This window comes from Harmonia axyridis, chromosome 5 (assembly GCF_914767665.1).
Source record: "Harmonia axyridis chromosome 5, icHarAxyr1.1, whole genome shotgun sequence".
Taxonomy (NCBI): domain Eukaryota; kingdom Metazoa; phylum Arthropoda; class Insecta; order Coleoptera; family Coccinellidae; genus Harmonia; species Harmonia axyridis.
This window is the reverse complement of record NC_059505.1, coordinates 10,788,939-10,802,981: the sequence shown is the minus strand read 5'-3', so window position 1 is coordinate 10,802,981 and position 14,043 is coordinate 10,788,939. Positions and strand designations below refer to the sequence as shown.

The following is a 14,043-nucleotide window of genomic DNA, read 5'->3' as shown; positions in this document are numbered from 1 at the left end:
TTATCAGCCGAAAATGAGACAGATTATGCCGCAACGATATATCAAATCAAATCCGTTAAATGGCCCACAAAATATTATATACACGCATTATTTGAGGCAGATCAAAGAGGCGATAAAAAGGCAGTAATTTTTTTAGAACGAAATCGCTCACGAACGTCAGTCGAATGGAACTCACTAAAAATAAACAATCATTTCTAAATGAATGTTCAAATGGCTTTATAAATGAGCTAGAAAGTAGAAGTAGTATGTCTGTGTATCGAAACATAACTTAAGTTTGTTATATAAAAGAATTACCTATGATAGAATAAAGTATGTACTTCCTTCCTTCAATTCGATTTTTGGAATATACTCATTCCGAAAGATTAAATTTCTAAAAGGATTTCAAAAGATGAGAAATTATAGTAAGTTGACCATTTTCGATTAATTCGCATCTGAAGTGAAGCTTTTAAAATTATTTCAACGGGTGATGACTTCGTTTTCCAAAACGATGCTTCCTTTTTTGATATTAAAAAAAAAAAAATCAATGGATATTCAGTTCATTGGAAAGAGGAAGGTATACTTTTAACGATGGAAAACGATATCAGCCAAATGGCCGCCATGGCTACGGTTGCAGCACCATATGCTTTCCATGAGAATTTCCACGGCCAATTCACACATTTGCAGCTGTATGTCCTCGATAACTTCACGAATTCCATCTTTAACGTCTTGAATCGATTGTGGAGCGTTGGCTTAGACTTTATCCTTCAACTGACCTCAAAGAAGAAAGTCTAAAGGTGTTAAATCACAAGAGCTCGATGGCTAATTGTGATGCTTAAATAACACGGCCAGCAAACTCTTCTTGCAAAATTTCTATTATTTCGTTGCTTGTGTGGTACGTAGTCGTAGCGCCGTCTTCTTGAAAATGAACGTCGTCTAAAGCAATATCTTCCGAATTCAATAATGTCATGCCTAATTCTCAGGATCGACAAACCTGGATTTTAGTCAACATTACAACCTTCAGTATCAATATACTCAGTTATTCTTGGTTCCGATTCTTCACATCACTAACTTGTCACAACAGCTCAAATGTTTCCACCAACTTCACTATTGCCGGCCGATAAAGTGCTTCACGATAACTCAAAAATGCTTTAGTTTTGCGAACTGCGGATACAAAATTATCACCATTTTAATTTTAGTGGAACTTACTCTGTTTTTATTTCATTTATAATGAATTTCTGAATTCGAACCGAATCCAGTAAATGTCACCATTTTGTAGTGTATTTGAACATTTTCAATGCGTTGAAGCGAGTATCTTTCCATTTTCAGTAATTGCATAGTTTTTACATGGCAAATGTCGAAAAATGACTGCTGCCCAGATTCAGGATATTCAAAATGAAACCATTTATTAGAAAAACCTTTACATGAGGAAATATCAATATCCTAAGAAACTGAGAGTAGAATCGTAATGAATATCATGATATTTATCTTTTATGCAAATTCCAGGTTGATACTCAAAATGCCATAATCATAATATAGTAGGAGCTTTGCATGCGCTAAGGATTTATTGATTAAATAATATCGGTAATTATTTATAATTCATAATACTAGGTTGAATAGTTTTCCAAACTATGTATATGATTTCAATTCGATTTCTAGATTAACATCAATTGATTAGTTTCTAGGCCAATACAAATTAATTTCAGATGACAAACTGTTCATTTCATACTATTATGAGTTTCAACGAAACATTTTCTGTTCCATTTTTGGATTCAATTATAATTTTGAACTACAAAATTTAAAATTATCTCTACTTTGGTTTATTCCGCATTAACGCATCTTATTGAATATATTACCTATGAGTCCTATACTCAGGTTTATCAAACAACGAAGCAACTAACTTCCATCCTCCCTTTTATCTTAAATACACTCATCAACAATTGCTAGGGATCACTTATGAACTTCTCTTCATTTGTATTTTTTTCAAGTTATCTCGTGAATATCTGTACATTATATGTTCTCTAAGGAAAAAGTAAGATGTTTTGAGTTGATTATATCACAGTCTTCCTCACTTCATCGGCTCTTGTTCACAAAATCGATTATTATCTGTAGGCTGTTACAGGTGGAGTGAAAAGCAATGTGGTATTTGTTATTAAATCTGTTTTTTTCTCTCGTTCAAACACATAAGGTGACAATAATTGAAGAAATGAGAATAATATCAGCTCGAAAATTTCATTTTAATTGACGATAATGCCCGTCCACACCGTAGTCGTCTGGTTAATGAAGCGCTAGAAACTCATGCTATTGATAGGATGGACTGGCCAGCTCGCTCTCCAGACATGAATTGCATCGAACATGTCTGGTCTGAGATGTCTAGACAATTGTCAACCTTAGAACAAGCGATCAATAACCTGGAGGAACTTTCTAACGCTTTACGGGATATTTGGACGAATTTGCCCCAAAATTTTGTAAATCGTTCGATCGAAAGTATGCCTCGTAGGGTAGAATGCTTGAGACGAGCTCGTGGGGGACCAACTAGGTACTAGCTTAACCGAAACTTCAGCCTTCTTGTGGTTTCATCATAAAATTTTTATGTTATTCAAACACAGAATTTTGAGTGTTCCTAATAAAGTCTTTTTTTCTCTCCAACTTTCCATTTTTTTATTCTTTTCTCAAGTGAACCATATTATCAACTGAAAATACTCTGATATCTGACTAAATTCATAATCTTGGAGCGAATATTTCAGAAATAAATTTAGAACAAGTAAGTGATCCCTATCAATTGTTGAGCAGTGTAATTCTAATTGGAGGAATATTCAGAATAAAAAGGCAATATCAAAGGACTGATTGTATTGTACCCAAGATTGTACCAATAATAGGTATATTAACCAATTACAAAAATCCATCATGTTCAGATTTTTGATTTATTATTTTATTATGGTTTATTGGTGTCAAATTAATTAAATTTTTTTTTCGTTTTCGTTTGCTTCACAGCGATATTCAAACATGAACACGGAAATATTTGGTGGTACGATAATAACTAGTTCATTAATTTCGATTTCACGATTGAATATCGTGGAATTGTGAAGCAAATGCAAAACAAACAAAAAATGAATTAATTTAACACCTACCTGCATGATACCTTCTAAAACTTGAATTCACCTGTCTGAACTCCTCTGGAGTGCATGTAAATAAACAATAATAATTCGAAGTTAAGAGTATATCAATTACCAAGGCCATTGTCAATACTATTGATATTTCCTATATCAAATCTCAAACGTTCTACGAGATTTTTACGATGTCGATAAAAATAACCAAAGAAATGTCACAAATAAATATGTAATCTTTCCTCAGATAAAAATAGTTAAAAACTATTCTCGCGTTCAAGCCGATGTCTCCGACATCGGGTTCATTGAGCCAGTGCGATTAGATTACTGCTCAAAATTTGATAAAAGAGGATGAACGAAACTAGGTATGAAATCGTTGTAACGCATGGAGTATAAGTACGTAGCGCCAAGATAAGATAAAATCCAATTCGTTCAGTGGAATTTTTTACGAGCCCAAGGGTTAAATAAAAAGTTCGTAGCAACCAGCCAAAAAATTACCAAATGGTGAATACATAATATACAAATAACAAAAACTTTCCAAATTTTTTACCATTAACTTTTTTGAATGAAAAAATAGAAAAATTCGTTTCTGAATGGTTGAAACAACAGTTCTGAACCGTTGAAGACAACAAAACTAATCAAATACAGGGTGAATCAATAGTGCTTGATCTGTCGATAACTCTTGGTTCTAGGAGAAACACCGTTCGAATTAATTTTTTTCATTGAATTCCCGAAAAGTTTTGTAGTTTTCTGCAAATTTACGGATCACTCTACAGATAGTCCAAAAGAAACAGCAATTTTTAAAATATGACCTTTGAATAATGTGAATAAGCCCATTTATTCAAATGGCATACCCTAATTTTTTTGCCTGTCGGATAACCTAGCGAATAGTCTTCATTTGCAGTTCAGACATGTGCCCAACATAAAAGTTTTCAAAATGCTCCACATTTCATGTTTTATAGTAGGGCTGGCAGTATACTTTCCACGCATACAATTTCAATGTGATAAGTTTACTATACTCTAATTAAACCTACTAATATCAATCAAAGATAAGCCATATCCAATAAATCATCAAAATATTTGGGAACATTCATTTTGATTAAATGAATTGGAGACCACGTGAAAAATAGAAATATAGTCTGAATTATTTTAAGGAGTTCGAAATATATATTTCCATCTGAAAAAGTCTCATCAATTTTATCGCTCTTATGATCTGCTCAGATGTCTCCAAACCTTTTTAATAATTTCAATATGATTGAAACGAGGATTGAAATTAGCTCCAGTTCGATTTGAAAAAAAAATTGCAGACATCTGAGCAGATCATTTATGAGCGATAAAATATTGATGAGACTTTTTCAGATGAAAATATGCAGCCATTTCAAACTCCTCAAAATAATTCAGACCATATTTCTGTTTATTCACGTGGTCTCCATAATTCATTTAGTAAAAATGAATGTTTCCAAATATTTTGATGATTTATTTGATATGGCTTATCTTTGATTGATATTATTAGTAGGTTTAAGTAGAGTTGAGTGAACTTATCCCTTTGAAATTATTCTTGGAATTTATACTGTTTTTCCATGTTTCGCTTCAATATTGTATGGTTCTAGTTGGGCGATCATCATAAAGTGCTGTACACTGCTTGAAAGCGTTATTTTACATTCACATGTAAATTTTCCACTCGGTCGAATCTGTTGTCATGGAAATAAATATTAGTCTTTTATATATAAATATTAGTCTTTTTGCGTATGGTTCATATTATACGTTCATATTATCTGTTCTGCTACCACGAAAAATATCAAGCTTTTTTTCTGATACTCTTCTAGAATTTTGTCTAGTTCTGGTAGAGCATTATTTTTACTGATGAGTAAAAATTTCCTAATAAGATAATAAATTAGCATGAATAGTGCCTAAAATTACTAAGTAACTGAATTTTTTCTGAGGAGTTTCTTTATGATTGGAACTGCGAGCCTATCGGTAAAGAGAGCAGAACACAGGCTGCTTCACGAGTGAAATTTCTTGAAATTACTTTATTACTTCTGAATGCAATTTCATCCAGACATGATGATACAACTCTCACAAAATAGAAATTAAAACGTTTGAACGATTTTTTTCGAAATGGCCTCCGTTCACAGTGTCTTTTCTGTGTTTCCATAGCAACAACTTCTTGCTGAGAAATTATTTCGCACGGGTTTTAATCATTCTGTATAATATTACAGTTTTTTTCGAATAATGTGCACAATCTTTTATATTTAACGCAACTAAATGATCAAATAAAATTTCATAGACAATGTATCGATGCCTCAGCAACACAACTAACGGCAGATTAGAAGGGACTGAAGATACTATATATTCTCTTTCTACCCAGTTCTCTGGACCATGTGAATCCTTCGAGCGATGTATAGAATATTCACTGAACCTTAAATTTACCCGGATCTAGTGGTAAAGCAGCAACGAGAATTGATATGTAGGATGTTTCTCAACGAAGCAGATTTTTCGAATAAATGAGAGAGAAATACAGTCTATGTATTTTCCTAATCAACAAATTGATGAACTGAATACCAATCTAGTTGAATTCATTTTAACTATAAGGTATACGCGAGGTATACATAGGTACATGAAAAAAATATTTAACTTTATTCATGAATGAAGCTAACAAAATTGGAAAATTCAAAAAAACCCTCATTCATTCGAACACCTACTGCGCACTTGAAGAGTACAGAATAGTTTTATCCATTAAATGAGATGTGATTTATTGAAATATCATCATTGTCAGTTATTTTATCTAGATCAAGAATTTTGATAATACGATCCCCTCAAAATTAGGTATGAATATTCGAGTTATTACTCTACATATACAAATTTGATCCAATTCCGATCTGTTGTTACAGAAATATTGATCATTGTTATCGATATTCTGTTTGAATTTCTCTTTTATGGTTGGAGTGATGCGATTAACATGAAATTTTGCAAAAAAGCTTGAGATTGAGAATTTTGAATCGGTCGAATCTGTTCTCACTGAAATTAAAGTTTTTTTAGAAATCTGCTTGAATTTTCTATGGTAACATGAAATTTCGCATTTCCACTGAGATATTTTTTTAATATTTTTCTTGAATTTTCTCCCGTTCTTCAATCCTAAAAGTTTATTTCTGGAAATAATGAACCAAAATCCAGGTTGAAGAATCGTTCAGTAATTCATGACTTCCAACTTCCTGAAAATGTCATATCGTTGCCAACGAGATAACTCAAAAAAGGGCATTTTGAATTATAGCAGCCTTCCACTTGAAAACTGATAACTTAGCTTGCCAAGTGGTTCTTAAAATTCAAAACTCTGTGGTACTCAGAATAAGAGAGATAAACCAAACATATGTTATATATTCGAAATTCGAAGTCAGAGGAAAAAGAGCTAGTCAAATATAGAAGAATATACAGGGAGTTCCATTTGAAAAAATGAAGTTGCAATCAATATGTTGCTCACTCTGAATATATTTCATTTTGTGAAATCATTCAAAAAAAAACTAGTCGATTTCATTAAACTTTTGTAGAAAATATTTTTTTGTACCTCTTTCAGTAACAAAGTTAAAGGGGGGTCAAATTATGGTGTAAAACCCAGTACATTTTAACGTTTCCTTGGATTATGTTGAATGCCCAAAAAAATCCAGTACAGAATGATGGTTATTTTGCCGAAGAATAATATTTCTTCAGTGGCCGCATAAATAATGATAATTTCCATTTGGAATACCTACTTATCCTTCCAAATAATTGAAAGGTATATAATGTATTAGCCTTGTAGAACGTCAATAAAAGTAGATGACACATGCATAAAGTGTAAGGTGCCATCAATAACAACCATTAAAAGGAGGAATATTTACACATGTCGAATAATCAGATCAATTATCACGTTAGTTGAATATTTTCTTTCTTAGTTTGATGAGATTCTGGGTGTAGTTTAAAAATAACACTTTCAAGCTTCGTACAAAATTTCGTTTCGATTGCTTTTTCTGAAAGTTCAATGCAGAATATCTAAAAAAAACTAACTATTCAGTCATAATAGATCTGATCAACGTAAAATTTTTGTCATGATCATAATTTGACAAAGTTTTCCGTAACTGAGGACGTTCGAAATTTTGTTCTCCTGATATTTTCAACAGTACAATTTGGATTAGATGTAGAATAACATTTCAAGTTCCATGCAGAATTTCATTTTGATCTCTCTACCAGAACCAGGGAAAATTCAAGAAGGATATAGAAAAAAAATACTCAATATTTCCGTGATTACGAAACTAACAAAGTCGAGATTCTGAGTGTAGGCATAAAATAACAATTTTGAGCTTCGTGCAAAATGTTAAGTTCGTTGAACCATAGAAAACTCAAGCAGAATAACAAAAAAGAAAACAAACAAAAAACCCCACTGAGCTAAGATTTTTTAAAGATATTTATAGAATATCAATTTCGAGCATCGTGCTAAAGTTTGTTTGGATAGCGTCGATAAAACCAGAGAAAATTGAAGCAGAATATCAAAAAAAAATTGAGAAAGCACTGAAGTGAAGTCAGGAGCTTTTGGGCGTTCGTCATTTAAGGGTCAATTCCGCCCTTGAAGGTTCTGCAGCTCAAAAGCTCATGACTTCACATCATTGCTTCCCACATTTTTGCATCTCCCCATATGTGTCACTCAAAATCTTTTATTGAAGGAAGGGTGGTCCCCCAATTGATTTATACTCCTGTTATTTCGTGTCTGTTACAACTCATCCTCGATAAGTCACATCCTTGAGGCTCTAACAAGGGTTCTAATAATGTTTTAAACACCTGCCCTTCCAGAAAACGTTCTCCAGTATTATCTGGAGTTGTTAAGTCACCTAAATTCCACTGCACGCTGAACACGAGCAAGATCTCACCCTCTTTTCCTGTTGTCAATGACAACGATGATGGGAAGTAGAGTAAATGAATCGGTAGGTTAGAAGATGTTTTTAACGATATAATTAGTTAAGAGGTGTGAAACACGATTTTTTTATGTGTGTCCCATTTACCACTCCCCAGGGGAATATTACAGGCTAGTTTTTTCTATTTGTTGACATCCGACGAGATCATTATTTGATTGAAGTTCATTCGATACAATGCTGATGAATCTTCACCTGAAGAAATAACATCTGCAATCTCAAACTTTGTGTATTTGAGGGAAATAGATATGCAACACCGAGTGCAGCACATTCACACGTGAGATTTTGTGATGCAAAATAGCTCAATGTATTATTCAGAGATTAACTGGTTTCTATTTACGATGATTTGAAATATATTCCATGTTTGATGCTACATAGAATGTGTGGCAGTATTGCCAATAGGCTTATTTGATAGTGTTCAATGTAAATCATAAGCTTATATTGGTTTTTGAGAAGAGTTATGGTTATTTTATTAGATGTAATCTCAAAAATATAATTTTGTCAGTCCAGGCCTACGTTACCGATTATTAACTACAATTTAATATTGCTCATTGCCCTCAACTCAATCCTTGAAAATTCCATGAAAATCTATGAAAGCATTCAAAAGTTAGATATATGTATAGGTTGAGCGTTTACGATGAAAAGTATAAAACGCCCTGTATCTGATTCAGACTATCCCAATTGTCATGCATTTACACTGAAAACTATCAATGAAATGCCCTGTAGGTGTACCAATTGGTTTTTGAAAAAAGTTATGTACCTACTGGGTATTTTATTAGATGTAACCTCAAAAATATAATTTTGTCAGTTCAGGCTTACGCTACCGATTATTAACTACAATTTAATATTGCTCATTGCCCTCAACTCAATCCTTGAAAATTCCATGAAAATCTATTGAAGCATTCAAGAGTTAGATATATGTATAGGTTGAGCGTTTACGATGAAATGTATAAAACGCCCTGTATCTGATTCAGACTATCCCAATTGTCATGCATTTACACTGAAAACTATCAATGAAAAGCCCTGTAGGTGTACCAAATGGTTTTTGAAAAAAGTTATGTACCTACTGGGTATTTTATTAGATGTAACCTCAAAAATATAATTTTGTCAGTCCAGGCCTACGCTACTGATTATTAACTACAATTTAATATTGCTCATTGTCTTCAACTCAATCCTTGAAAATTCCATGAAAATCTTTTAAAGCATTCAAGAGTTAGATATATGTATAGGTTGAGCGTTTACGATGAAATGTATAAAACGCCCTGTATCTGATTCAGACTATCCCAATTGTCATGCATTTACACTGAAAACTATCAATGAAATGCCCTGTAGGTGTACCAATTGGTTTTTGAAAAAAGTTATGTACCTACTGGGTATTTTATTAGATGTAACCTCAAAAATATAATTTTGTCAGTCCAGGCCTACGCTACTGATTATTAACTACAATTTAATATTGCTCATTGTCCTCAACTCAATCCTTGAAAATTCCATGAAAATCTATTAAAGCATTCAAGAGTTAGATATATGTATAGGTTGAGCGTTTACGATGAAATGTATAAAACACCCTGTATCTGATTCAGACTATCCCAATTGTCATGCATTTATACTGAAAGTATGTTGAGTTATCAATGAAATGCCCTGTAGGTGTACCATTTTTTGCATACCAGTTGTTGACGAATAATAACAGTAAGTGAAAAAACAATGTATTATCATAAATTCATACGTGTTCATCACAAGGTTCGATTAAGATGTCTAAAACACTGGTGTGCTCACTTAATCTTGAAAAACCTCAAAATTAAAGTCGCGACTTTTGAAGGGTCCAGCCTTCTTGGGTTTTAACATTTTTAACGGTAGATATTCGTCCTTTTCCACTTGATTTTTGCATCGTTTGTTCTGGCGGCGCTCACGTCGTCTTTCTGTCAATGTCGTTTTGAGGTTAGATCAAAAGTCGATCAACTTTTGGCAGAACAAATGAAAATTTTAAAATGATGCCAATTATTGGTCAATTCTTTGTATAGCGCCATCAGGAAGGAAAGAGAAAAGGGACGCCAGATTTATCTCAAACAAAATCTAATCAGCACACCAATATTTCAGACATCGTAAGTTCGATCTATTTCATTCCGACCCTACCAGATCTCAGGAAGATCTCTCAGGAAGGAGTCAAAGCTCATAGGACCAGTTGTATAAGCTCGAAGCTTATTATCCCAACCTTCAGAACTAAACCAACAGTGCTTTGGATTAATAAAGTCAACAAAACACTACCAGTCTATGAATTTCATGAAATTTGTTCAACAAGTTGATTTTACCGAAAGAAGATCATAACATAAGCAATTGCTATGACCATCTTGACTCTGAAATATTGAATTCATTCTATGCAAATTTAATTTGATATGGTTCTTTACTGTCTTGACATGAAAGACCAAAGTAATCTTGGAGCTGTTCATTTTGAATTTTCACCCTTGTCGAAATATTATGGTTCCTCCATCGTTTATACTGAATGAGAATTGTTTTTGCCAAAAGAAGATCATAAGCAGTTTCTTCCAAAATATCGCAGTCATACTACGCAAATTTCATTTGATATAGTACTTAGCTCCATCGTCTTGGCTGAAAAGACCGAAGTTGACTTGGAGCAGCTCATTTTGAACTTTCATCAAGGAAATCAACCAACCTTGACGAAATATTATAGCTTCTTCCATCCTTCCCGTTTATACTGAATGAGAGATAATTGTTTCATTTCGTCGTTAACTCTCATTATGATGACTAACATTTATTGAATTGTTTCCACTCATTGTTGGGATAATTTCTACATATTCACACACGCAATGCTTTGTTATGAAATTCATCTTGAGAAAAATACAGGAAATGACTTTAAATAGTTTTTATGGATTTTTATCAATTTTTCTAGTTGAAAAATCATTCGGAATTTACTCAGTATATATCAAGGCAAGTGTAGATATAAGTACTTTAAACAAGAGCCATAATTACTTGTCATGGTCACTCCGATGTCCGGATCTTACACCCATTGAACATCACGTCTGAAACATTATGGCAAGAGACTATTCGAATCATGTTATCCCTCACAGACTTCATTCATGGAATGCATATTACCTCAGAAACTGCATATCAGGAGAAAATCGATGGCCTAATTAATCATTGAATAATTTAGGTTTCTTATTTATAATAATGAGTCTTCGGAACTTTTTTTCTGCTGTGAGCAAACCAAGTGTATTTGACCCTCATGGGGTGTCCCCATAAATATAGAGGGAAGCACCTTTCCAAAAAAAATAATTTTGAAAATCATCTTCTAGCAGATCTTTCAAATGACCAGATTTTATCTCGAGTAAACGAATTTATCCAATGTATTCCAAAAGTTTATGCCTATGTTTTTTCTCCAATTCATCTGTACTATAATATTCAGTCTATAAGTCGAAATGTTCAGAGGTCAGCGCCAATAACATATCAGAATCTGAGTGCCAATAACTCTTGATAACGACAAATCTGATAGGTTCAAGTGCAATAGGAAAGAAAAATTTCCCATTGCGTTAGTCTGATAAATAGTTATTCAGAAGATGGTTTTAATAGTTAAAAGGTACGGATGATTCCACAATCGAACTTGATACATAGTTCGAGATCTTCATTCATTGGTACTGGATATTGGGAATATAATATTTTGAAAAAATACTTCAGATTCCTTGTAGCATATTAGGTAAAATATTAATGTACAGAAAATTTATGAGAATTCATAAAAAATAATAGGCGCAATTTTTTGACAGCACTTCAAAATAATGCTTCTCAAGTAATAAACCAAAGTTTATTGTAAAAAAATAAATACATCAGTTCTGAATTAAATACAAACATTTTTGGCGATAGATCATTCATTGACCTAAAAATATGTAATCAATAACAAATCCATTTCATGTTCATTGAAGCGTGATACCACTATTCTAAACATTATCTCAAATTTAACGCTGATCCAGCATCAGGAATTATTTTTCTTGAATTAGTCTGTTCTTCAAACACATGTATCCGTTTCAGAGTGTAGAACCGGCAAGACGTTGTGTTTGAGAAATACGAAACCAGGAAATGTATCATTTTCTTATTCTGCAATAAATTCAGTTGAAGATAATGCTCTATAATTGGCACTGAATATCCTAGAGCAACATTTTTAGACAATTATCATGCAAGATACGTACGTACTTAATGACTATAATGTTACTTGGTTCAATTATAATGATACAAGGGTAACTGAGTCATCTTTATCGGATGAGTCCTTGTAGATCGGGAGTTCCAAATATCACGTGAACCGTTTTTGAAGAAAGGAGTCAAAATTTTCTGTTGTCATACTGAAAACTGTAAATAATTTTCCGAAATTGTAGGACCTCTTTTTGATCAATGTTCTTCAATGTTGAGGAAGATATATCAATGTGAAAATTATGAACAAGAAAACGCAAACATTATTGTTATAGTAAATAGTATCTTCAACGCGTTAGTTGTTTGTTTCTAGAATAATGATAATTTTGTAATAATAGTGCCAGAAATAAAAAATTTAAATCCGCGTTGTATATGTATAGAGTCCAAATGTTTACCACTTGTTCCTTCCAGGCCATTCAATATGTCCAAAATAGAGGTCGTAGCGCCATCTCCCGAAATTGAAGGAACCGGAATTACTGCGCATCCGCGTGCCCAAAGAGCGGGAAAAATTCAATTCTGACATTTCAAATAAACCTTATACACAACAATTTGGAAGCACTAACGCAATATGCTGAAACTCTGGATTATGACGGTAATATAGCGTGAAACCTGCATCCCACGTGGTATCAATTTCAAGGCATCTCGTGTTGTTGCGGGGCATCTCAACACTCCCAGACCATTTTCCTAATGGATTTGAACTTTGAGATCGAAAATAGAATCAATCATGAGTTGATTCGCATCAATTCAATTAGCGCACAACGTTTGGAAGACGAAACTTCGGTCTGTAGAAGTGAGGTGAATTAGTGCAGTCTTCATGCATAGTGGTGGTATTTGTTGGAGTGTTTCCGCTGTTCAGTTTGTTCTTGCTTCTTGTTATCACTGTTTGCACAAGTCACTCGCACTGATAAGGCACTAGCATCTCGCCGAATTCTTACCTGGACTAGTCTGCCAGCTGAGTCCACCAATGAACATTTTTCTGAAAAGAAAAACCATGTAGAATTGAGAAATTTAGCGAAACGAATTGGTTCAGGGTAGAACCATGTGTCTAGCATGTGGATTAAAGCGCGCCGAGTTCAAACCCCAAGGGGTGCAAAAAAGCCGGCTTCGCGCTGAACTCGTGCAGCGGTGGAACTTACCCTGGGTCGTTGGGGACTTCCGCAGGGGATCCTCCTTGGACAATTTCCTGAGTCTGAGGCTCCATGACACTGAGTGATGCGTACGACTGAACTACGACTAAACTAAAGGTAAATAGAGACCGGGTACGTATAATCGCCCGGAATCACGTTCTATGCGCACTATCAACACGATACTAGAGATCGTTGAGAAATGGCTGTGGAAGAGAGGCGCAGCCAAGGAACTTCGGCTTAGTTCGCGGCCGGTTCGGAAACGCACGAAAGCGGCTGCGCCACTGTACTGATGGATGAAACAAACAATGGCTGTGATTGGGTGCAATCCGTGCACCGCCAGTGCGACGATGACGCAACGTCTTACCGCTGCGCCTTGTGCGTTCAGGTTCGGACGGTGCCGAAAACACGGAAATATTGCATCATGAGATGTAGGCCATTCGAGAAGAGGTGGAATCTATCAGCTGAGAGACCGATCGTGGTCAACGCCACTGCGGACTTATGAATCCCACTTAATGCTGAATTGCTTAACCCATTATCGAGTCATCTCGCTTTTATGCTCCGCCTGCACCGCAAGCTAGACGTTTCGCACTTGCCGCACTTCTTTTCTATGTTCCGCTCACTTTGTAAGTTGTAAGATAACATTTTTTCATTTTTTTTCAATTCCAAATTTACTTAGTTGTACAACTTTGCTTCCGCCGTTTTTTC

The 14,043-nt window shown here is 34.2% G+C and overlaps 1 protein-coding gene across 4 annotated transcripts in view; it reads right to left on the bottom strand.

The window, feature by feature from the left end:
- Nucleotides 1–13,601, bottom strand: part of LOC123680608 (RNA-binding protein Musashi homolog Rbp6) — a 980,242-nt gene extending 966,641 nt beyond the window's left edge. For 2 of the 4 annotated variants that reach the window (XM_045618593.1, XM_045618595.1), the window contains exons 1-2: nt 13,348–13,592; nt 13,147–13,187 (exon numbers count right to left, since the gene is read on the bottom strand). In XM_045618593.1, the coding sequence (XP_045474549.1) occupies nt 13,147–13,187; nt 13,348–13,412 (106 nt within the window). In that variant the 5' untranslated portion in view covers nt 13,413–13,592. Of the gene's footprint in view, nt 1–13,146; nt 13,188–13,347 lie in introns of all 4 variants that reach the window. The other 2 variants (XM_045618597.1, XM_045618594.1) reach the window with 2 other exon arrangements.
- Between the last annotated feature and the right edge of the window lie 442 nt (nt 13,602–14,043).